This window comes from Artibeus jamaicensis, unplaced genomic scaffold (assembly GCF_021234435.1).
Source record: "Artibeus jamaicensis isolate MK-2021 breed Jamaican fruit bat unplaced genomic scaffold, CSHL_Jam_final contig_373, whole genome shotgun sequence".
Classification (NCBI taxonomy): Eukaryota; Metazoa; Chordata; class Mammalia; order Chiroptera; family Phyllostomidae; genus Artibeus; species Artibeus jamaicensis.
This window is the reverse complement of record NW_026521807.1, coordinates 1,383,156-1,408,789: the sequence shown is the minus strand read 5'-3', so window position 1 is coordinate 1,408,789 and position 25,634 is coordinate 1,383,156. Positions and strand designations below refer to the sequence as shown.

Genomic DNA, 25,634 nt, shown 5'->3' with positions numbered 1-25,634 from the left:
GTCCTTGCCTGGCTCACAAGGGGTCCATATTTGTTTCTGAGTATTCCCACTTACCCAGCGTTTTATAGTCGTCTCTGGCTTTGCTTGCTCTCAGTAGTGATTGTATTTTCACGATTTCATTTTTCTGCAAAAGAAATGAGACCGGTCATGACCTTCCAGAGTCAACTGATCCCACTGTTCTAGAATTTAGGACTATTTAAGAACTGACAGCACTTAAGAATAGACACGATTTAGAAATGACAGCATTTAGATGTGGTGGATTCAATGTTTACTCTTCCATTTTTTGGAAGCAAGGGTAAGATAAGTTCGTTAAAAGTATAAACAAGATTGCAAGGGGATTTTTAAGAGATCTAAAAAAAAGTTTACCCTCAAACTTAGATAATCCGATCTACGTCCACATATCCCTTTAAAGATTCTGAAAAAAATTCCTCTGTGGGCTTCTGTTTAAATTAGTCAGTAACCAGTAAAACCATACAGGTGGGTGACAATGGAAAATACTCCTTCAGGATCTTTTCTGTGCATCATTGCTAGCCCACATCGGTTTGCTCTCAGCCATTTTTCTCAGCCAGTCCCGAATGGGTGAATGAAGTCTCACTATGCACATGAATTCTGAATAAAAAATGTTAAGTCTCCCAATGTTATCACCTTGTGTTTTAAGACCTATTTTTCCTCCTAGTATTCATTTCCACCATTTAATACAAATCACCCAGTGCTGACATTCAACAAAGCATCATGCAGTTCATTCTCAGCCAGGACAAAAATCCACGTGCATGTCTCTTACGTGATCCCTGAAATACTGCAGTCGCGAAAGGTAATTCCTTCGTGCCGTGGTCATCCGGAACCAGGACTGAATCTAAAAACAAGTTAAACAGGGAGGTCGAGGCAATTACTAAGCAGCTTTATTATCTTTTTATGCAGTCCTTCTAAACATAATTTTGATATTTGATAAAAAGTAAAAACTACCAGACTGCCCAATCATAAACAGCTAGAGCCCGATTTTTACCTCCTATCGTTTTCACTGCTTTTTCTCTCTGAAGGGGTTCAAAACATTTTACACTTCATGATGGGGAAAGTAACGTAGCTCCACCTTCTTTTAAAGAAGGGATTATTTACTGAGATTATTTTTCTTTAGTCCCAATAAGTAAAATCTGGGAGGGCAAGGCATTATGCTGAGCATTGCAACAGATCAGGGAATCGGAGTAAGTCCAGGGTTTCCCCTTCAACGTTTCTTAAATGTATCCAATATACTTTAGACCTTCACAGAAAACCGTCTACAGAGGACTCACAAGGGGCCGGCTGTGAACAGCAGTTTCCTGAGAGGACACACGTGTTCCACAGTAAGCAGAGGACAGCTTTTAGGAGCCAACGGGCAGTGGACCTGGAAGAGGTCCATCTGTGTCTTCACAGTTTAAAAGGTCTTTTAAAAGAATCTCATCTGATTCCAATCCCTCCCCAGCCCCACTAGGGTGCCTTTCACCAGGGTTCCCAAGTTGACTATCACTCACTTCCACATAGCCCTTCGGTTTTCAGCTCTGACAGAGGGGTCATCGAGGGCCTTTTCTTTCCTGGAGGTCAGACCAAACACCCTGGGTGCAAAGCTGGGCTGGACTAGCTCACGCCCAGATTCAGATCTGACTTTAGCATTTGCCTTCTGATTAAGGTTTTCCACTGTTAAGTCTGAGCATTGTAAATATTACCAGCAAATAGGATCAGAGGAACGTGAAATGTGGGGTTTCTGCGAGACTTAATCAATTTGGACTTTCTAGAGAAACAGTATCTACTGTTACAAAGCACTTTCACACTGGATTCTCACGAGCATGTAAAGGACCTGCGCCAGTTACACTGTTTAATGTGCTTGCTTGTAGGTGATCAGTTGAGTGAGTGGTGGAGGTGGGACTCAGACCCAAGACTTGCTATGGCTTCAAGGCTTGTACATACTCTTTCCATAGTCTATTTTTCAGAAGCAAAGCTGAACAGAAAAAAAAGTTTAGGTCAAGTGCTTGATAAGGAAGGAGAGGATGTTTACCTTCACAATGGAGGGAATGTGATCCACGAATGTTTGCCGCCTGCTGAGATATGACATCCGCTGTTTGTGTCCCTTCCAGAAAGCCTGTGGAAAATAGTGAGCTACAGAGTTACTGATGTGCAACAGCTTTCCAGCTCATTTTAGAAGGCGCAAGGGCAGAGGATATCTCCAGACGCTGAGGTGGAATGCTGTCTGGGGCCCTCCCCCAGTCTCATCTGGACACTGCCTCTGAAGGTAGATGCTGAGTGGAGACCACCAGCTCACCACTGAGGCTTGCCCTGAGCTCGGGAAGCCCAGTTTCCTGTCCAAAAGCTTCGTTTTACCAAGGCTGTGGGTGACCAGAAGTAATAACAAAACAGAGTCTTATTAAATAGGTAAAAAAAAAAATTGATGACATTCAACCTGATGGATGAAAACTGCTGCCTCATTTTCATTTATATTTTGACCTCCAGCAAAGTGCTGGGAAGCTTACCTGCCTTCACACGCCTTTCCCTTCCCCCATGCATAATACAATCCTCTTGTGTATTTCCCCCACACACATTTTCAATCATACTCAACAGTGCTATAATTTTTTCTTCAACTGGCAAACATAATTTTAAAAATTGAAGAAGAAAAGGGAAATGTATTTATTTCCTATATTTTTACTCTTTTGCTTGTTCTCTTTTCCTTCCTGGTGTTCCAAAATTCCATCACTTATTATTTCCGTTTTTGTTTAGAGAATGTTCTTAGCCATTCTCATAGAGCATGTATGCTGGTGTCAAGTTCTCTTAGTTTTCCCTCATCTGAGAATACCTCGATTTCCCCTTCCTTCCTAATAAAGACGTCTCTATCAATAGCGCTGTCCTTTCAGCACTTGAAAAATGTTGTGATTCTCCCTCCTTGTGCCCATACGTTGTTATAAGTGATCTGTCACAAGAACTGTTTTCCCCTACAAACTGTCACTTCTATCTCATCACTGAAAAGGTTTTTTTCCTTTGTCCTTGTTTTCAGGAGTTTGACTGGGACGCGTTTTTGTGTGCTTATCTTCACGTTTATCCTGTCTGGGACCCGTGCAGCTACTGGGTACATATTCATCCCCAGTCTAGGGCTTGCCTCTAGACCCTTCCTTGTTAGAAAACTGTCGGAAGAGTGGGAAGAAAGGCATGGCGGGGCCAAGTTCGACGGCTGCTTCTTCAATCCTGCCGCCTTGGCTGAGGTGGAGGACGAAGGCTCCCAGTGATTCTTCCTGTCCTTCCCCGAGCCGGGGTCCTGATATCAGATGGATTTTGCAGGGTGGGCTCTTTGGAATCTCCTCCAGCTGCCACACTGCCCTGTGCCCCAAGCCTGGAGAGCTTAGGGGTCATCCAAATTGTGTCCCATCAGCTGACGCTCTGGATTTTGTACAAAATTAGAGCCTGAGCAGCAGTGTAGATGATTTTATTTTTATGCTTCTAGTCACTTCCTGTGTGCTTTGCCTACCATTTGTTTAAAGAAGAAATAAATTGAAAAACTTACTGAAAAAAAATCCTTGAGTATCAGGTTAATAGAAGAAATTTCTTTAAAAATTAATCATTTCTGCCTTCTAACATGTTAAGTTTTGACAAATTCACATATTGGAGCACCTATTGCATGCAAGACACTAGAATATGAAAGTTTTAAAAACACCCTTTCTACCCTGTATGATATTATAGTTAGGTGGGGGAAGAAGATAAGTATGCAAGCAAATGATCGCAAATAAGAAGCTCTTCAACTTAAAAACTTTCAATTTAGGACATTTCCTAGTTACTGGTCAAAGCCAAAACTCATCACACTCAGCCCGTCAATTACAGTATATCACTTCGGATGCAACAACAAAGAGAAACACACGTGTTCGGGAGCCAGCCTGGTGGCTGGCCGAGGTTGCAGGGGCTGCAGAGGAGAAACACAGAAACCTGGCAAGGCCTCTCTGGCCAACCAGAGTCCTGACTGGCCACGCAAGCACAGGAACAACTCACAACCACGAAGCTGGACCAGGAATTTTCGTGCAGACCCAAATGAAGAATGACAGATTATACAAGGAAGAGGACACTCCTGGAGATGCTACATCTATTTCATTAGCTCTTCTGTTCTTTCAGACACCACTTGACATCCACTAATGACTAAAAAAAAAAAAATCAGTTCACAAAGAACCCAAGTCATAAAGTAGGAGACACAGGGCTAAAAATCCAACTCTTTAGAGAAACATGTTTTCCAATCTGATCTGAGGTTTTCTCTGGCTCTGACTAGATTGGTGGCAGGGGACCTGTGGGATTCACGGTGCCCCTGAATACTTTCTAGAAGACCACAGGTGAAAAATCATTCAACATCCTTCCCACTCATAGCCTTAATAAAGAGGACTTGGGGGTGGATTAAGGACAAAGTCTGCAGTCAGATCTGTTTATTAGAATGCTGGTAGTTGACTGTCCTACTATCAAATAAAATACTTCTTAGGGGATATGACCGTTGGCTGCGAGTAGTGGTAGGTGAGTTACATACCTGTATTTTGACCACATGCTCTTCCTGTTCATACAAAAATGATTTCCTAGCTTCAAACTCTTTCCTAAGGAGGGGTCCTGAGCTTGTGGCTTGAAAGTGAAGAAGCAAATCTTCGGAAGCAGACCACATCTTCTCACGCATGTAACCTGCTGTGATTTCCTCAACAATGTCCTGGCAAGAGACATTTCTCATGGTTACACTTCACACATCAGGTGAAAGAAGTATATAGAATAGCTTCTGGGAATTTTATGTTTCAGAAAATGATATGGACAGCTCTTTCTGGCTTGGTTTAAAAACAGATTTGACCAGAGCAGGGGGATGAACTGAACTGGCTTGGCTTCTTTCTAGCGACATGATTTTGGAATCCTCTAAACGTTGTGTTGAGTTGGAATGAGAACGTGGCTGAATGATCGCAGATTTGGAGGCGGAGATATACGGAAGATGCTGGCCTTTGCCAGGCGTGAGGCCTGAGCTCCACAAGAGTATAAAAGGGACAAGGATGATTACAGTAGGAATAGACACCATCTCCTCTCTCCCTTGAGCTGCCCCAAAAAAAGACAGCAGTGCCCATGGGGTTCTCTGCTGCCTTTCTTGCCCAGGACAGGAAAGGCAGACTCCTGCAATGACTTGAGAAAAACTCGAATTTGGGGGAAAATAAAAGACTTAGGGCGGAATAAAAGGGGGTGGGGAGAAAAGACAAGCCCTATCTTGGGTAGATAGGGAAAATGTAGATGGATGAGAAAAAAGGACAAAGGGCGATCATGAGAAGTCTTTATGTGGATTGTGAACTGGCTTTACTTTTATGTTCTTTGAGAGACACAAGCAAAGACTGGACTCACTTCTATGGATGATGCCTCTTACTCAAGTGTGATTGAAATTAATGGATGGCTAATTTTTAAAAGTCGAAAGTGAAATCATATAAAAGATGCATGAATGCATTTAAGAGAAGACATGTATAATCACTGAATAAAATCGGTTATTTTAGATTGTAAAAAAGACATTTATTTTATGGTGTAGGCCCTCCACTTTTCAATAATTCTACCGGATCGATGCTCACTTTCACAGAGTCAGACCCAGGGCGTCTCTGGATGCCACGTGTGCAACCCTCCAATGCTGCTCCTTCACGGTTTAATACATAGTTCCACTTACAGCACATGGTTTTTCAATATTGCCCACAATTTCATTTCTCAACAAAGTAGCACCAGTAATTTGTCGCCACAGTGCTATTTTCCTATAAATTGTGGGAACTCTGAACATTTCAAGTTAGTTAATAAACTATATTCTTCACTATCTTCTTGTCAGCCAGGATTTCTGGTGGCCTTGTCAGTCCCAGGCCAGTCTTTCCTCCGAGTTTTGGGAAACAGCGCACTGCTGACTCCGCCCACAACACGCTACACTGCAGTGTCTTTGATGCTGGAGACTGAATAATGAGGTGAGATCTACCTTTGTCAGTTCTACTTTTTTTTTCTTCTTGGAAATGGAACTCAGTAATTCTTGGTATTTTCTCTTTAAATATATCACAATGCCTGGCTCAAACAGCAATTTCCCATCTTTTAGGTCCAACTTTTGGTCTCAAGTCCAAAGTAATCTTGGTGAACATTCATTCAAGATTATTTGCCCCTGGGAAGCATTACCCACTTTTTAAGGGATCTACATATCTGTGTGGTAGGCTGACAGGGGGAAAGAATAAGACATTTAAATACTGAACACCAAGGAATCATCACTAATTGAGCTTTTGGGTCAAGGAACCCCTGAAGAGCGATTTCCTACTAGCTGCAAAAGCTTTCTCCCCTGCTGCTTGATGTTGTTATGCTAATATGGAAAAACTCTGAAAGGTAGGAACTACGCAGCATGGCCAGTTGTGGTCCATGAAGACAGCTCTATATCCAGCCTTCAAATAAATCAGTCAGTTCCCCCCATCACTTTCATGATTCAAAAACAGAAAAACAGTCACCCTTATCTTTATCTAGTATAGTTTTTCATGAAATGGCAACCTCCTACCTCAATTTCTTTTCCCATGAGCCACGATTCTTTACACAAGTAAGATTCCGGTGCGACCCAGGAGCTCTCTTGTGAATCAATATTGTAGTAGTAATCATATTTCTCCTGCAGGGTGAGTTTGAGCCATGGGCCTTCCTCAGACACTAAAGAAAAAAATGTGTTACATTCTAGAGAGGAACACAAAATGCTTCAGCATCAATGTTGTTTATTCGATGTGCAAAACAGTCTAGTGAAGATGCTTCTCACCAAGCATTCACATAGTCTGGGTTAAAATCATTACCAACGACTCACTGAAATAGAACGAATGCTACGTGTTCGCTGGCAGCTCTCTGCTAAGCCAACGATGAAGGAGGACAGACTGCTGCCTGAGGCTGGCTTTGGGACCCAAGCTTCTCATGAGGATCACGGGAGTCACAAATGGCCAAGGAGAAGGATAAAGGAACAAGGAATGCAGACAGAGGGGACAGATGAGCAACAACCCCCTTGACTTAGAAAGCCTTCCCACAACTTTTCTCAGAAGTGACCTACAAGGACTTGTAACCCATTATTTAAGCAAGGCCCAGGCTGTGCATGAGACCAAAACAGAGGTGACTCATCTGTACCAACAGCATTATCTGAAGTACAAAATGCTATATGCAAACAGTAAGGTCACAAAGAAGGGAGAAGGAAAATGCTGGTTCCTCTGACTCATCTTGCTGTATGAAACCAAACAAAATGAGGGAAAAACGTTGGAAGGACTTAATGGGGGGTCGGGCGGACTGGAAAAATAGCTATGGCAGTCATGGCTTAAATTGGTCAAGAAAAATGTTTCCTTTTCACTAATCCATGGGCTATACTTCCTGTTTAGAAATCTGTTTATTTACTTGAACAGTCTTGCTTCCTGTCCCAGATCAGGAGATAAAAACAACAAAAATAAAAATTAAAAAGCTCTGACCCAGACTAAGCTAAGCCTACTGCTGCCAAGTGAGCATTAGACTAATTCGACTTTATAGGTAAATCAAAGTTCATGTAAATTTTCACATATGATGTTTAAATGAATTCAAATAATTAAGGAGAGGCAGCTTTAAGGCCCTTTATTATACATGATTCCTTGTTGGTTTTAAGTGGCCCTCAACTGCTCTATTTGTCAGTGCCCCGGAGGGAAGATGTATCTGTTTTCAGACGGGCAGTCAGAGAGCGGTTCATTTGTTTAGAACTGCTGGTGTCCTAGAAAATATATTGCACGAGTTAGGGTAATCACAAGTAATCATTTTTTTCAATTACCAACAGTTGTCAGATTCACAAATGTTTTCAGAAGAAACATCCCTCTAAGGCAACTCTCTCACTGGGAAGAAAAGAAGTTAAAGGGAAGTGGGAAAAAAAACAGATATCTTCCCTTATTTGCATAAGAATCGAGAAGTAGAAAGGTCTCGGTTGGCATTAGAAGGCTTTATTCGGGTGGGGAAGTCGGTGGATAATAGGAAAAGAGACTTGCTATGGCTTTCCAGCCCAGGGTGGACCTGCAGTTGGAGGAGAGGCTGAGGAGGATGCCTCTGGCCCAGAGTCCAAGTATTTTTCTTAGAAAATGTAGTTATTTTTTATTTAGAGGAAAGACTATGGACCTTTGAGAAAACCATAAAGGAGAAAGATTTCATTTAGTTAAGAGGTGGTAAGCATTCTAAAAGAAGGCATACTTTCTAGATGCCTTGCAGACAAAATTAAATCCGTGTATAAGAGCTAGACCGAGCTATAGGGGTCAGTGATCCACCTAATTGTGGACATTTCGGTTTGGAAAAGATCAACATCCTGGAACCAGAGGTGAGAGAGATAAGACTCATCCTACTCACCCTCCCCGCCAAAACAATGTTCATAACTTTATATGCAGTTGAAAGTCAGTGTTTACTTGCTCAGAAAGCATCTCTTCTTTCTTCTAGAACAGGAGTTGGCAAAATTTTTCTATAAAGGGCCAGAGAGTAAATATTTGCAGCTTTGAGGGTTCTAGGTCTCTGATACAACCACCCAACTCTGCCACCGCAGCATGAGGGCAGCCGTGGACAGTAGGTAAATCAATGAGTGTGGGCGGTTCCAATGAAACTGGATTGACAGAAACAGGTGGCAGCCCAAGGAACCCACTAAAAACTTATTAAAATAAATGAGTTCAGCGAGGTTGCAGAATACAAGATCAAAATACAAAAATCAACTGTATGAAAATGTGTCCATGCAAAATCTTGTACACAAATGTTCACAGGAGCATTATGCAAAAATAGCCAAAAGTTGGGGGGCAGGATTCAAATTCCAAAAATTGATGAATGGATAAACAAAATGGGGCACATTATACAATGGAATACTATCAGCCACAAAAAGGAATGAAGAACTGATATGTGTTACAACATGGATAAACTTTGAAAATGTTATGCTAAGTGAAAGAAACTAGACAGTATGTTCTATTTATATGAAACACCCAGAACAGACAAAACCATGCAGACAACAGTTAAATTAGTGGTTGTCTGGGGCTGAGGGTGGAGGGTGAGGATCTACAGCTAATAAAGGTGGGGATTTTGTCTGGTATAATAAAAACATTGTGGAATTAACTAGTGGTCTTGGCTATACTGGTTTCTGAATATACTAAAAACCTCTGAATTGTATACCTTAAAACAATATGGAAATTATATTGCAATTTAAAAAATCATTGTATTTCCACAGATTAGCAATAAGCAACTCCAAAACGAAATTAAAAATATTTATAGCAGTGTCAAAAATAATTAAATATACAGGAATAAATTTAACAAAAGAAATGCAAGCTGTATGCATGAAAACTACAAACAAGGCTGAAAGATTTAAAGACCTAGTTAAAAGGGAAGACACTGCATGTACATGGGTCGGAAGACTTAATATTGTTAAAATGGTAATACTCCTCAACCTGATATACAGATTCAACACAATCACTAACAAAGTCCCAGCTCTCCTTCAAAAAGAACAGGTTTTGGTTTTTTTGAAAAATATGAACCTCAGCTGCCTCCGAGGTTTTTGAACTGGATGGATACCTGGGGATATTTTGATTTCATTCAACAAAACATAGCACACATAGAGGAGCAGGCAAGCCTAGGGGAAAGAAGCTAAATTATTTCCGGGCCAGGATGGATTTGAAATTGTGATGGGTCACCTCTAAGAACTCATTCCTTGAATTAATATTGTTTTGCATTTCTTTCCCATGAAAGATGAGGTAGGGGACACTGTGGTAACTCCTCATGAAGAAACGTTGAAAAGAGAGGGCTTCAAAAGTGATGAGGTGCCACGAGAGAGTAGCCAAGAGCCCTCCTCCTATTTCATTAACAGGAAATTTGCTGAATTGGGGGGTATAATCTCCAAGTTGGAAATATATCAAACTTTAAAAAGTAAGTGCATAAGGTACTACTGAACAGAGACCTTCGGTTGAAATAAAAACATTTTCTTCTCAAGTTCCACTTCTAAGGCCATATACTGTCCCAGCAGTTTCCTGAAGGTGAAAAGCACTCTGTATGTGAGCCATGCTGCGGTGCAAATAAACACCAACCTCAAGTCAGGAGACACCCGAGTCCTTGTGACGAGGACATAAAGGGTGCTCACTCAGTAAAAGTCTACTAAGGAAATGCTAGATTAGCTTGGTCAGGAACTCATCTGCTCGGGTTTGTCATTTTCTCCTCCTGTCCAAAACATCATGAATATGAATTTCTAAATCTGAAAAATGAGTATGAAATTCATAATCTCAAAGATACTTCTCAGAGCTAACATTTCATGACCTTCCATTAAAATGAACAGGCAGAAATATTTGCCAAGGTTATTGAGCTAATCCTTTAGAGACAGATTCACTGTACTTTATTCCATACTTTCAGAATTACTCCTTATCCTGTTCTAAGCAGTGTACAAACATCATATGTTTCCAAAAAGGTAGAGGAAAATAGGAGAGTAAGATCAGCTTGTATCACTGGAGGAACGGGTCAACAAGCAAGACCTACGTAAAACAAGGTTTCCTTAAACATGGTATTTTCTCAAGTCCATGATGCTACCCATGCATAGCCACCAACTTTATCACAGCTTTATAAAACACACTGAAAAAGAGAAATAGCTAATTAATTTCCTTTGCCATAGAGGACGAAAACCACTTTAGTAGTGTTAATTTGAAAGCAATATTTGCATTAAAATTTAAAAAATGCCACACAAACTCTCATTGGTATTTAGCTCGTACTAAGTGACAGAAACGCTTACCACTTCCAGATTTCTGTTCTTTCGCCTTCGCAAGCGCATCATAGTACTTGTCAGCACATTCAGGGATTACATCATTTGTATTGTAGACATTAGACTTCAAAACAGACAAGATATCACTTGTCTTTTCTTTCTCCAAACACTGATTAACATCAACGATCAGTGTAACCCCTGGATAATAATAATAATAATAATAATAATAATAATAAAAATGTTTCTGTTAATGGTTACCTTCTACTTACCCTAGAGGCATGTAGCCTTTTAGGAATGCACTGGTGTCAAATCTTATTACCCTTTCAGAGTATGTACCACATATGCCTGAGAGACAGTCACCAACTCACCTACCTGTTTAGACCATAAGAATAAGATCCCCCAGGAGCCTGGTCCATCAAAAATCACAGTATCCCCCAGTTACTCTTGTGTGGTAGTGAAACACGAGTGGGGCTCACTCTGTGACCTATGAAATGGGGTGCTTGCACACCAGCAATAGGTGTACAGCCCTCACATAGGGCATTAATCAGTATTTGAGAACTAGCTTTAGGAAGATATTTATTTACTTTAGAACAAATATAATGTTATTTAAGCTATGTAAATCCTGATATTTTCCTGTACAGTGCAGGTATACTTCCAAGATTGCCATTAGCAACCAAAATGATTGTTCTAGAAAGACAACAAGCACAGCTAGTAGATATGTGCAAAGGAGTACAGAAACTTAATTCTGGAACCAATTTAGACCTATAAAGCTTTTATCCCATTTCAGATTTCTGCCTCTCCCCATAAATGAAATCACACCGAACTCTTGGTTGCCTGAAGAAAGTTTACATGGAGAGTTCTGTACTGTCCACTTTAATTCCAGGTAAGAATATTATGGCCCAAGCAAATGGAACTATTGTTTTCACATCCTGTACATGTACTGTTAGAAATATAGAACAAAAAAAATAAACTAGTTTAAAAATACTTTCTAGATGAAAAAATTTTATCGATGAAAAGAGAAGGGAGAGATGGATATGTTTTATTTTTAAAATACACACAAGTCAAACTCTACCACACCAATGCTAAATGGTACATTGTTGTTTTCAAATTATGTCCACATGTGCACAGAACTATAAAGCCTGAAGGGGCAAGAAAAATGGAGCCTGACTTTCAGAATCTGAAGGGGCACGTGAATAAAGCACAACTGTGGCAAACTCCAACTGCTGCCCAACAAAAGGAGGAGCAGGGTGTTCTTGTGCTGAAGTTACTAGCCGTGGGTGAGCTGCCCCCCTTGCCTCTTCTCCAGAAAATATTTGTAGGACAAGAAAACTGTAGTAAATGACAAAGAATTTTTACATGATTTACATTTGATAGCTTCATCTAGCCTAAAAAAATACTATTTCCCTTAAAAGATGGGTATTGAAGCCATAAATTTCTTCATATAGCAATGTGCTTTATTATTATTTATGTTCAATGAGTGGGCCCACAGATTAATTTTCCAGCTGCCTGAAGCTTTGCAACTTTCAAATAAAAAGATTTTATTTATTTATTTATTTATTTATTTATTTATTTATTTATTTATTTATTTAGAGGGAGGGAGGGAGAGAGGGAGGGAGGGAGGGAGGAAGAGAGGGAAAGAAACATCAATGTGTGGTTGCCTCTCACACATCCCCTACTGGGGACCTGGCCTGCAGCCCAGGTATGTTGGGGCCACACCCCAACCCTGATCGAGAATGGAACTGACAACCCTTTGGTTTGCAGGCAGGCACTCAATCCACACTAGCCAGGGCTGAAGCTCTGCATCTTAACAGAACCGTTTCCTATGAAAAGCTAAAGCCCTGAGCGAAAACCCTAATGGAATAATCTCTGTCCTGCTCATCATTTTACCTGCAGTCCCTGCTAAATGGAAGGAGTTTAAAGTTTGCCGAGAGCTGCCAGAAGAGTCCTTCGTACCATTAAAATTGTACTGGACGATAACACAGGGATACTTTCAAGGGCTATGGAGGTATTTGGGCTCCTTTGCTTCTGCACTAAATGATCTTGAACTCCCATGCTTTTTAGTTTTTTCCTTCCCTGTCACTGTCAGCTGTCACTTCTTGCTGCTATCTATGTGTCTATGGAGGGCAGCCCAAACACTTACGTGCTTGGTAATTAATTTATGGCATCTGATATGCTCTGAGTTGGGAGGAAAAACAACCAAACATCATAGCATTATGCCTGAGATAAAAATAAATGGGCTCCAAGTGTCTGTCCAAGAGGCCCCCAATGAGCAGAGTAAATCAGCTCCAGTACGCAGGCTTCTTGACATCTATATGATTGCTTTCTGGCTTAATCTGTGGGGTGTGCATTCCAGATAGCTGAGGATGTCAGATAAATGATCTCCATTAAGTCAGGTATATTTCTGCTAAGAACCAATTAAGAAACTTCCCATAAATCATCTAGGAAATCCAAAAGCATGTTTGTGTTGCATCTGAAGCCACGCACCAGCAGGCTTTCACTAAGGCATGCAGTTGGTTCTTGGGGGAACGAGGTGAAAACATCTTTTGATGTATAAAGCACAGATCTACCTATGGTATATAATCAGGTATACAATACATCTGTGGTATGCAAGTTACAGGATGAGGACCAATCAGAGAAAATGTTTAGAAAGATTCCGGTGGGTGCAGTAATGGAAAAAGGTTGAGAAACATCGCTCTGTGGAGTCACAAGTAGAGACAAACCCACTTGAAGAAACAAGATGCTCCAGTGAAAATGAACACTGGGCCAAAATGAAAAAGACTCGAGCTCCTCTGCCCTTTTAAACCTTGCCTGTGGTCAAGTCTGTAAGCCAACACATTTTCTTTTATCAAATTATCTGGGAATGGGATTGATGCTTACAACATGTGGCCAGAATCTGTTTCAAGTCTTCATACAGAGGATGAAAAATGCTTTTAAAAGTAAGATTAAGTTCATGTTAAAACACTGAAAAATTTCTATTTCAGTGTCAGCATCGATATTGCTTTATCTTCAGAGCATTTTTTGGTTGTTTTATACCATAGAAGAAACTATATTAGCTCTTCCAAGGGATAGGACAGAGGCAGAAGGCAGAGTTTTAAGTGTGCAAGTTCAAAGTACAAAGTCACACATTTGAGGAGACCTCTGACTTTCACAGTCAATAAATGGAATCATGAGTCTCATGTAAAAAAACAGCATCAACATTTGCAGGCCAAATGTAAGAAGAATACAGAATAAAAGGAATACTATAGTATCCAAATTGGTTTGATCTCTAAGAGAAAAACTGGAACCCTTTCAGGCTACTTGAGTGTCTACGGGATGATCTAATTTCTTGAAAGTTTTTCTTCAAACTACATTGCCTTCAGTTTTATATTTAAATTCAAATCACTTACATACATATCTCAATTGTATTTTCTTTTTCTTAAGGATTAGAACAAAAAGACTTCAAAGATCCTAAGGGTATAAAAGTTCAGGTTGGAGAAATACACATATTTTTCCTGGCTAAGGAAATAAAAACCAGATGTTTCTCCCAGATGCTCCCACAGTTTAAAAGTGTATGTCTGGAGTAAGAGTAAGGCATCTCAATAGCAATCTGTGACCTGATAGAACAGGATAGATTCTAGTTGTGCTATGAATGGACAGCTTAATGAACTAGACTTTTAGGAATCTTATTTTAATTTATGTAGGTTACTCATACATGTAGAGTGTTCATTTATCAGTCCTGCTGCTGACATTGCCAAGTGAATTTTTATAATATTTCTTTATGAAAAGAGAGGTTAGAATAAAAATTTTTTAAAAGTTCTCCTTTGAGCCAGTGTGGGCATTCTGCCAGTGCGGAGTGCGTCTCTTCCACGTATGCGTTCTGGACCTGGAGGAAATCCCAGGGTGGGTTTGCGGACCCACTGGGCTCACTGTGAGACCGACTTGAGTTGGAACTCCACTGACCGCCTGATCTCCAGAAGCCACCACTCGGACTGCTTGGACCACAGTGACATTCTAGGTCTCTTGGAATTAGTGTCAGTTCAGAGCCAGGGTTCAGTAACCCCTGAACAGTCTGATTGCGTTTTTTCCTCCAGTACAGCCACCATGATAAGAGGCTGTAGGTCTCTTTGGGGGAAGCCTGGGAGAAAGATAGAGTTTTCGTGGTGCGGCAGAGTCCTTTCTCAAGCAGCTCCTGCCTTCCTTTTCCTCAAGGGGTCCTGGGCCTATAAACTGGCTCAAGTCTGGGAATTGATTGAGGGGCCATGACTTTCTGTTTTTATGATTCAAATAACACTTCTATTCACTTGACCTAGAATCCTTCTCCACTTGTACAAGTAAAAAGTTAGCCCTATTTGGTGTGGCCCAGTAGGTTGAATGCTGGCTTGTGAACCAAAAGGTTTCTGGTTTGATTCACAGTCAGGGCATAGGCGAGGGTTGTGGGCCAGGTCCCAGGTTGGGGGGATGCGAGAGGCAACCGATTGATGTTTCTCTCTCTCCCTGTCTTCCTCCCTTCCCCTCTTCTCTAAAAATAAATAAATAAAAATTTAAAAAAGAATTTAGTAGGCTGTCTGCTTCACTTTTAGGAACACGTTCAATGAGCTGATTCCACAGGTCTCTGTGAGTCAGGCTGTGCTGATTACTGCTTTGACTCTCCTGTCTGTCATAGGGTCATGTCCACATGTGTTTTGGTGACTAAGTGCTGCCACCTGGCCTCTGCCAGGCTCCCTGTAGATTTTAAATGTGCCAGCCTCTCCACAATTGCACGAGCCAATTCCTTAAAATAAATCTCCCTTCTTCTCTCTCAATGTATATATATGTATATAGATAGATGTATATATACACTTTATCTATATACATCTATATATACATCTATAGATGTATATATACATCTATAGATAGATGTATATATCTATAGATGTATATATAGATAGAAAAACAGATAGACTGATCTATCTGTGTAGATAGACACAAATATCTATCTATCTATCATCTATCTATCATCTTTGTAGTTCAGTTGTTTCCAGAGAAAAATATTTATGTAGTTCTTTCTCAGGAAAACCCTAATACAGTGAAAAACATGGATGGAAGGATGGACATATATTGAACAGAAATGGACTAGTTTCCTAAGAATTAAGATTAAAAAAGGACTTGATAAAACTATAAATCTGGGAGTTTAGAAGCCATTTTTGCTTCATGGGTTTTATTCAGCCACATTTTCAGATTTTGCTGGAGACAGCGCCTTGTCATTGAAAACAGTGCAACCCACAAATCCAATTGTTGTATAAGTATGCATTCAAGAACTCAAATTGGTAGGAAAGTCCAAATCTCTTCAGAACTTAAAAGTCACATATTTTTAAAAAACTAATTAATATAAAAATTCGGAAGCATAACCAGATACAAGCAAGGTGAGCTGGGCCAGCAGGAGGAGGCGAGGGCTTACATTGCTTTGCTCTGTCCTGATCCGAGTTGGCCTTGCAGACTGCGTGCTGTATCTCGTCCAGCCAAAGAATGTTAGAAGCACTCTCAGGATCCTGGGAATATGGACAGAGAACAGAAAAAGAACAGTCCATGAGGATGAAATAGAATTACTACTTCTTTTAAAGAGCCATTTTATGATAATTTCCATAAGCTCTTATTTAGCAACCACCAAGGTCCGCCATATGCTGTATGAACTATTAAGAAAGACCCCAATCCAACTACTTCTCCCTTCTCCCTGGCCAATCCTCAGCTCAGCCCCCAGTGCCTCTCCCCTGAACAGCACTGGTCTCCTATTTGCCTTAGTTACTTTCAGGTTTGCCCTCTACCACAGTGGTCTACAGAGAACCAGGCAATTGCTTCCAATGGACATCTCATTACAGCACTCCCTGGCCTGAACTTCTCCAAAGACTTTTCCTGGAGGTTGGGAGCAAACAAAACTTTGCCATGGACTGTGGGCATCTAATGATCTGGCTTCACCTCACACTCCTCTGTTCCCTGATCTAGACCTTCACCCAGACTCTGTTACATCACAATGTTTGACCCAGCTATTTGGCTGTGAGTTTTTCTTATCACTTTGGGCCTTAATTCAACTGCCCCCTCCTCCAAAAATGACTTCTCTGGTTATCCTCACCAGATACTCAATCCCCCTGTCCCTCTGTCCCTGTGGTTCCCAGGGAGGCCCAGAGTGCCAGGGGGTACTCTAAGCTTGAGGGCAACACAATGACACCAATATTTATTGGACACAAAGATGAAAATGAAAACAAACAGAAATCAAACAAAAACATAGTGACCGTCCTCAAGGAGCTAACAGTTTAGCACAAGACACAGATATATCAAAAAATAATTATAATACAATGTGATTAGGGCACTGACTGTAGATATACAACATAGAAATAGCCAAGATGGGACCAACTCAGAGTAAGTAGGGGTACTGAGTTACAAAGGGGCAGAAAAGACTAGTTTCAGAAAGAAAGTGATAGCACCAATAAAAAAGTATTGAATTGTCTTCCTTTGTTTAAATTTCACTCAAATTTTTTTACCTTTGGGTTGATTCTGATGACCTCGCTACAGGTGCAGTGCTGGAAGATAATTAACTGAGACTTCCAGACAGCAACTGGATTTTATATAAACTTGTCCTAGATTGTGAGTGGATTATTTTATCAGTAGGAATCAAATTTCTGGGGGAGGACGAGACAGTCCATTTTTAAAAATGGGAACTTTGCCTGTGTGTAGAAATAAGTGTCCCCAAAAGCACAACTGTGATGAAGAGAAGGTAGCTCATCGGAGCCATGGAGAACCACCTTCGTCCTTTAGGACCCAGGGAGGAACAGAAGCAGACAGGAGTAGTAACATTCAGCAGCACCTTGGAGGCTTCAACCCTGCTTTCGTCAGACACTGACATGAGATAGTGCATGTGGAAGGGGTCCTGAGAGTGAGATAAAAATGTTTATATCAATCCTGCAACCTTGGGGCTAACAAAGACCACTGCGGAAAGCTGGGCACCTGCTTCCCCAGTCATCTCCAGCTAGATCTGCCATATGGGAACCCTCAGCGCTAGTAAGATGTCCATTTCTGGGCAGGATGAATGGGGAAGATTAAAATGGGAAGTTGAAGATTAGAGGAGGAATGAAGAGACAAGGGAACAGTAACTATTTTTTCTGTTTCCCAGACAGAAGAAAGCCCGCACTCACAAGGTACAGCCTAATACCTAAGCTGTATACAAGGTCATTGATGGATGTCTCAGGTTTTTTGAAGGGTATTTTCCATATCCCTTCGTAACTTATCACTGTAACGGATGTGCCACACAAACTTTTACCCAGACAAAAAGAAAGCTACAATCCTACTTCAAAGCTGGTGGGATTAATTTTAAAAGCCAAACAAAAGAGAGACTTTGCCAATCAAGTGAATTCAAGTCAACAGTTGCTAAGTATTAAAAAAAAATCACGAGTAAAAACCAAACCCTACTAATGTAACGCCCCCTCTTCGACTGCTCTCTAGAAGAATGGAAATATATTTACAGGATGGCCACAGCTCTACTTCCAGCTCAACAGCCAGGTTCAACATGAGTTACAAATGGATTAAGTGACCAGAAACTAGGCCATCTACAAATCAAGTAATAAACTCCTAGAAAAATTTAAATACAAAAGTACCCTCTGTTCAATACTTTGTTTTTTGGTTATTATTTCTATAATAACATAGCATTTTATCTCAGTATGGATTACCATATGCTGTGTACTTGAAGTATTAAAGAGTGACTTTGGCTTGTAAACTTGGTGTGGTGCAATTTAATCACATGTAAAAAGTTTGCACAGATCAATTCATTCCTAGCTTATTTTTCAAGCCTTTGAGTCCCATGTGAAATGGGTATTTTTTTTTTATTCTTGCTGCATTTTATGGGCAACAGGCCCATAAAATGGGTTGTCTGGCTTAACATTTCACCTTAAGTTTTTTAATTATAGGAAAATCTGTTATAATGCAGTATTTTTCCTACAAATTAAATCATACCCTCCATAATATTACTCGATAAAGCTTATATGTTACACAACGTGAATACATTTGACCCTACTGGGTTGTGTTAATAATGTGTTAACACTTCATAATGGTTAAGATGGTGAATTTTATGTTATGTATATTTTACCACAAGTAAAAAAAAACTTATTGTTGACTTGCTCACCAACACCCATGGAGTAAAGGGAGTCCTCTGCATTTCAATGTTGGGTTTTAGTTTTAGTTTAATCAAATACTGTTGTATGACCTCCCCCACCCTCTCTTAATAGCTGACCCTATTGAATGGCTTGGAATATGATGAGCAAAAGTTCTGGCTAAGCGCTGATGACAAATTCAGGCCAGTGTGAATCTTCAGAGTAATCAAGCAATTAATTTTAACTTCACAAAAATGTTTGCTTCCCATGATTTATTTAATTTATAATCATGTAGTGAGTTTAAGAATTAAGATTTGAAATAGGTGGGATAATTTTAAAAAGGATAATTTTTATTGTTCATTATTATTAAGTAGAAGCTAATTGTTAAGTAGAACCCCATGTTTAAAATGTATAAAATGAAAAATGGGACGGAGTGAAAACTAACTGCTGGTCAGCATCCATTCTCAGCTTGCTTCTACAAAGGACTGTACACGCTCTGCATTCTTTCAAGGCACAGAAGTGTGCGGGAGGGATTTACAGCATCTATTCAGAAGGGACTATTTGGGGTGGGTAAGAGTTAAACGACTCTCTCCAGGATCATGTCATGTGTACAGTGGCTCAGTATGAGTCACGCACACCAACACAGGGGTGCTGTCACACCCCTTCCAGGAAGACGACCTGAGCAAGCTCTCTGCCTGCAGAGCACGCAACACAGTTCTACAGAGAGCACTAGATTTCCATCTGCTGTTAACACACAGAGAGGAAGTGAAACCGTGCTCCCTCGCCTTCCACACTGGGTAACGTTTGGGAACGGGACTCAGGTCGTCGGAATGAAGGCCCTCATCTTTGCAGCTGCCGCAGTCATGCTTCTCTCACCCACTGCTTGTCAGAGCGGTAAGCGCTTCTTTTCTTACAGGGTAGGAAGGAGGTGCTGGTTTGCGTCACTGAAACTAACTGGCTTCGTATTTCACACAAATTGCAACCTAAAAGGCAGAGTTTGATCTTAGATATTAAAAGGTGGCACCATGGAAGTAAATAGCTATAATTTAAACCTTGTTAAAGACTAAGTGTTCTCTACTTATATTTCGAAATCTTTGGCATAGTCACGATTTTAGACCTCTCCAATTACTTCGAGTTGATTTTCTTTGTGAGAGGTTTTTCATTTTCTAAGCATTTCCTCTGATTCAGCAAACACAGAACTTTTAAAAAGAGATTTAAAAAATCCTATGTTTATACCTTCTGGTGATGCCAGAGGGGAAAACAGGGGCACTGTGAGAGGTCAAGCGGTTTTCTTTCAATAATCAGCAATGCTAATTAATTAGTATTTCTTAATGGAATGCCTTTTTTGACTTTCAGTGGTACAAAAGATTTAGTTCTCTCTACCCTTATATGTGATTTTTATGAGCCTGGAACTTTCTGCTTGCTCCCAAATTAACCAACCTGGGCTAGATCTGCATCTCCAGCTTTTACCGTTAGGTCACACTCCAGTCCACATTGTTGGGATCAACAAGGAGGGAAAAACCATAACAAAACAAAAAAACAACACGCAAACCTCTGTAAAGGAGTGTCGCTAAAACTGACAGCTCGCATCACTGAAAAGAGTGCTCAGAGCACCTGTGGACAGCAGCATGCGTGGGACTTAGGAATGGGATAGAGTGACTACTACTTCTGGAGTGGATGAGTCCACGCAGCAGAACAGCAAAAGAAACAAGGCTTCTGGATGGAGGTGGTTCCTTCAAGATGTGGGTGGGGTCTCAAGCCGGTGACTCTGCTTTCTTTAGGAGGGTGGGGGAGAAATGCAAAGCGGTTGGAGTCCGCTTCCTTTGGACCTGAGCCTCTTTAAGGCCTTTTCCTGGGTTGGAAAACATGTTAGAATCATTCTGCTAAATGAAAACCTGTATAAAGAATTCAGAAGATCTTTAAAAATGTTAACAGTGAGTGCTATTTATTCTTAAGGAAAGCCAGGCCATGGAGAATAAAAGACGTGCCCATGCTGAATCAATCAGCTGGGATTCTCACGATAAATGGATTCAAGACTTTTTCAGAGTTGGTGTTTAGCATTAGCATGATTTTGGCATGATATCTTGCTCAATCACGGGAATTTTCTGAAAACTGACAAACACTTGGCTTCAATGGCTCTCTCCTCAGATCCTGAAGGGAAAGAACTCGTGCAGCAGGGCTTTCAGCCCCCATCTTCCAGCTTTGTGCCGACCTTGGAAGGCACATCTATTTGGGGGATGTACAAGAATTTTCCAAAACTCAAAAGTGAGCAAAAGGGTTTGTGTGGTTGAACTTGAGTGACATATAACACACCTCCGCATGCCTCACAGTTCACATCCAAACACAGGCACAAACCACCACCACTTCCCAGATTTTTCTGTCCTTTTCTTTAATCTGTCTTCCCTTAAATAACACCTGAGCATCTTCCTGCCCCTCCCTCTTTGTTACACACTCAGTTCAGTTTGTGCACTCTTAGGGTTATGAAGGAGGCTTCAATTTCACTGGAGGTCAACTGGTAGAGATGAAAACAGGAAGCGAAACTGGCTTTGAATGAGACCCACGTTACTGAACACCAGCTTCAAGTATTCAGCATGTAGAAATTCAAAGGTCACGTGAAAAGGAACTGGCAGAGAAATGGTATTTTAAACGGACAAGCATGAAGTTTAAATTCAGCATAAAAGTTCATCTTAACAGAAATTTGAGGCAATCTACTTTCTAATCATGTCGAAGATTAACTTATAGAAAAATTATATAATGATGAAAAGGTCTAAGTATAGATCACCATAAATTATCACCATAAATTAGTGGCTTGAATCATTTATTAATATCTTATAGTTCTGGAGGTTACAAGTCCTAAAATCAAGGAGACAATAGGGCGGTGTTCATTCTGGAGGGTCTAGAGGAGAATCTGTTTTCTTGCCTTTTTCTCGAAGTGACTTGCATTCCTTGGCTCATGGCTTCTGCCATCTTCAAAGCCAGCAGCATAACATCTTCATGATTTTGATCTTTTTCCTCCCTACTGTAAGGACTCTTATGGTTACACTGGGCCACCTGGACAATCCAGGATACTCTCTATATCTCCAGATCCTTACTCACATATGCAAAGTCCCTTTTGCCATATAAGGTAACACATTTGCAGGCTCCAGGCATTAGCAGAGAGAAACTCTGGAGCATCTTTACGCTGTCCACCACAATGGCCATCTGCGTGCTCGTAATATTTTGTGTAGAACTCCAGCATCTACCAATGGGCACATGATTTCTTAGGTAAAGGGCCTTTCAGAGATTTTGCTGTAACCTAATCTTTCAACTTTATCTCTAGAATGAGCTTTATTAGCATAATACAATGCATTTTTGTGTAACTTTTCCACTTGTCTGAGAGTTGAAGACAGAGACAGAGTTTATTTAAAAACTGTATATAATAAAATAGGCAATAAGCACTTGTTGAATTAACTTATCTGACACTCCTAGCTCCCATTAGAGCCCACACTATGCCGCTGCCCATTCGTCATCTATCAGAATCTTGTTCCTTTATTAAATTCCATCTCTTTATGAACCTCTCTCATCTTTGCTACATTCATCTTTTCCTTGGCATTTTGCTCAAACACCTAAATCTGTCAGCTATTGGCTGAGTGACTATACAGTGTACAGTCAGTGTGATGTTGGCCTATAATGGGCTGGTGTGGTATTTGTTTTCCTCCAACAGTAATATAAATCCCTTACACGCTGGGAGTTGTCATCTACTTTATGCTCCTGCACTGGCCAGCATGGTGCTGGGGCATATGATATGCCTTTAACTGCCTGATCTATAATCATTTTTTAAAAATAAAAACACCCCTAAATTTTACAACTACATAAATTGTGTAGCATAATACATTTAGTTTTACTGACTTCTGAACCAGAGATGTGGCTCACCAAAATATCACGTTAATACTTCTGTTTAATGACAGGTATGGGAAACAACACAGACAACTTGGAAGAGCCAACGTTACTTATTAAGACCTTCCGTGGAGCTCCCCTGAATACTTTTGAAGAGATCCCCTTTTCCGCCATAGAAGACTGGGCAGAAACCACAAATGTAAAAATTAAGTGCCCTGAAGAAAGCGTTTCAAATCTCCACGTGAATAATGCTACCGTGGGGTATCTGAGCAGCTCCTTAAGTACCAGACTGATACCTGCCATCTACATCCTGGTGTTCGCGGTAGGTGTACCAGCCAACGCAGTGACCTTGTGGATGCTCTTCTTCAGGACCAGATCCATCTGCACGACCATCTTCTATATCAATCTGGCCATTGCAGACTTTCTTTTTTGTGCCACACTGCCCTTTAAAATAGCTTACCACCTCAATGGGAACAACTGGGTATTTGGAGAGGTCTTGTGCCAGGCCACCACAGTCATCTTTTACGGCAATATGTACTGCTCCATTCTGATCCTCGCCAGCATCAGCATCAGCCGCTACCTAGCTATTGTCCATCCTTTTATTTACCGGGGGCTGCCCAAGCGTACCTATGCCTTGATAATGTGTGGGTTGGTTTGGGCAACAGTTTTCTTATACATGCTGCCATTTTTCATCCTGAAGCAGGAGTATTACCTTGTTCACAGGGACATTACCACCTGCCATGACGTCCACAACATATGTGCATCTTCATCTCTCTTCCAACTCTACTACTTCATCTCCTTGGCATTTTTTGGATTCTTAATTCCATTTGTGGTCATTATCTACTGCTACACAACCATCATTCGGACGCTTAATGCATATGACAATAGGTGGTTGTGGTATGTTAAGGCGAGTCTCCTCATTCTCGTGATTTTTACTATTTGCTTTGCTCCAAGCAATATCATACTTATTATCCACCATGCCAGCAACTACTATAACACTGACGGTTTATACTTTATCTATCGCATAGCTTTGTGCCTGGGTAGTCTGAATAGTTGCTTAGATCCATTCCTTTATTTTCTCATGCCAAAAGCCCCAGATCACTCCACTGCTTACCTTACAATAGTGAAATCACCTTAGAGAAAAAGGAACGCCATTTGTGAAAACATATATTCTTGGGATAACATGAGCATGAGTGCAAAGAGCTCTATGCTCTAGCTCCATTTTTGAGCTCCTAAGAGACAGTGCTTCAGAATAAAATATTACAAAAGCACTAGCTTTAAAAAAACACTACCAGTATTGTAAGAACATCAGTACAGGAGAAAAGGCATCACCACTCTCTTTACGGCAACTGACACATCTGCCTGACTGGGGGACTTCAAGCTCTTTATATCTCCATATTCTCTACTCTATGAGCTTTGTCCTGTAGATGGAGAGTGGGAAAAGGGACAATGACACAGCATGGGGAGAAGCTAAGATCTCAGTTTTATGTACCTGGCATCATTTTTGATTCTTTTGCCTCCTTCAACTTTCATGCTGGTGGCTGCCTCATCCGCTGATTTGATCTTTAAAATCACTAGGACCCATTGTCTTAGTCCCATCTTTGCCTTCCAGCCATTCTCTTCCCCTCCACTTCATGGGGGCCACAGCCATATTTTTCTTCCTCAACTATTGGTTTCAATATCTCACTCAAACCCCCCAGCTCATTGCAGCACTATTTACAGTAGCCAAACCATGAAAGCAACCCAAGTGCCCCTCAGGAGATGAGTGGATAAAAAATCTGTGGCACATATGCCCTAGCTGGTGTGGCTCAGTGGATTGAGTGTCAGCCTGCAAACCAAAGGGTCACCTGTTTGATTCTCAGTCAGGGCACATGACTGGGTTGTGGGCCAGGTCCCCAGTAGTGGGCACGAGAGGCAACCACACACTGATGTTTCTCTCCTTGACTCCCTCCCTTCTCCTTGCTCTAGAAGCAAATAAATAAAACCTTTTTAAAAAGTGGTGGCACCTACAGACAATGGAATACTATTTGTTCATAAAAAAAAATGAAATCTTACTGTTTGCAACAGCATGGACCTAGAGGGTACTGTGCTCAGTGAAATAAATCAGAGAAAGAGAAAAATACCATATGATTTCACCTATAAGTGGAAGCTAAATAACCAAACAGGTGAAGAAACAAAGTGGAAACACACTTAGAGACACGGAGAGAGGACTGTGGTTGCCCGAGGTGAGGGGCACTGGGGACTGGGTGAAAGAGGTGAGGGGACTAAAAACCACAAGTTGGTAGCTACAGAACAGTCATGGGGATGGAGAGACAGCATAGGGATATAGCCGATAATATTGTGATAACTGTGTATGGTGCCAGGTGGTGTACTGAACAAAATCGAGGGGAATGCTGTGTAAAGTATATGATTATCTAGTCACTAAGCTGTATACCCGAAACCAATACAAAGGATAAAATAAAACCAGCACAAAAACCTCCTTGGACTCTCCACAGCTTTGGGATAAAAAATAAATACTTCGGCACTCAGGGCTAACCTTCTAATTTTGCTTTCCGATAAGCCTTGCCTGTGATGTAGATACAGCCAAACCTCTGGCTTTGCTGTGATGTGATTTCTCCTCTTCTTGCTGTGCCTCTAGCTGGAAAGCTATTTTTAACATGTTTGCCTTAATTCTTTCCATCTCTTGAAGTCCTCAAAGGACCATTCTTTCCTGATTCTCAAGCTAGAAGTTCACTTCTCTAATCTGAACTTTCAAAGCATTTCATTGTATCTTTATTTTTAATTTTTTCCTCACTTGAGGACACTTTGCTACTGTTTTTAGAAAGAGAGGATGTGGTGAAGGGGGAGAGAAACACTGATTGGCTGCCTCTTGTAGGCTCCCAACCAGGGACTGAACCCACAACATTTCGGTGGATGGGAAAACCCTCCAACCAACCGAGCCATACAGG

The 25,634-nt window shown here is 40.9% G+C and overlaps 2 protein-coding genes across 4 annotated transcripts in view; one reads left to right on the top strand and one right to left on the bottom strand.

The window, feature by feature from the left end:
- IQGAP2 (IQ motif containing GTPase activating protein 2) overlaps positions 1-25,634 on the bottom strand; it is a 279,666-nt gene that overhangs the window by 47,930 nt on the left and 206,102 nt on the right. For 2 of the 3 annotated variants that reach the window (XM_053664428.1, XM_053664430.1), the window contains exons 14-20: positions 16,131-16,221; positions 10,745-10,912; positions 6,521-6,663; positions 4,520-4,690; positions 2,027-2,110; positions 782-853; positions 55-124 (exon numbers count right to left, since the gene is read on the bottom strand). In XM_053664428.1, coding sequence (XP_053520403.1) covers positions 55-124; positions 782-853; positions 2,027-2,110; positions 4,520-4,690; positions 6,521-6,663; positions 10,745-10,912; positions 16,131-16,221 — 799 coding nt within the window. The remainder of the gene's footprint in view (positions 1-54; positions 125-781; positions 854-2,026; positions 2,111-4,519; positions 4,691-6,520; positions 6,664-10,744; positions 10,913-16,130; positions 16,222-25,634) is intronic. The other variant, XM_053664429.1, reaches the window with a different exon arrangement.
- Positions 19,529-25,119, top strand: F2RL2 (coagulation factor II thrombin receptor like 2). Its single transcript, XM_037143718.2, has 2 exons — positions 19,529-19,704; positions 22,758-25,119. Exons 1-2 carry the CDS (start codon positions 19,641-19,643, stop codon positions 23,822-23,824), a joined length of 1,131 nt encoding a protein of 376 aa, XP_036999613.2. The 5' UTR covers positions 19,529-19,640; the 3' UTR covers positions 23,825-25,119.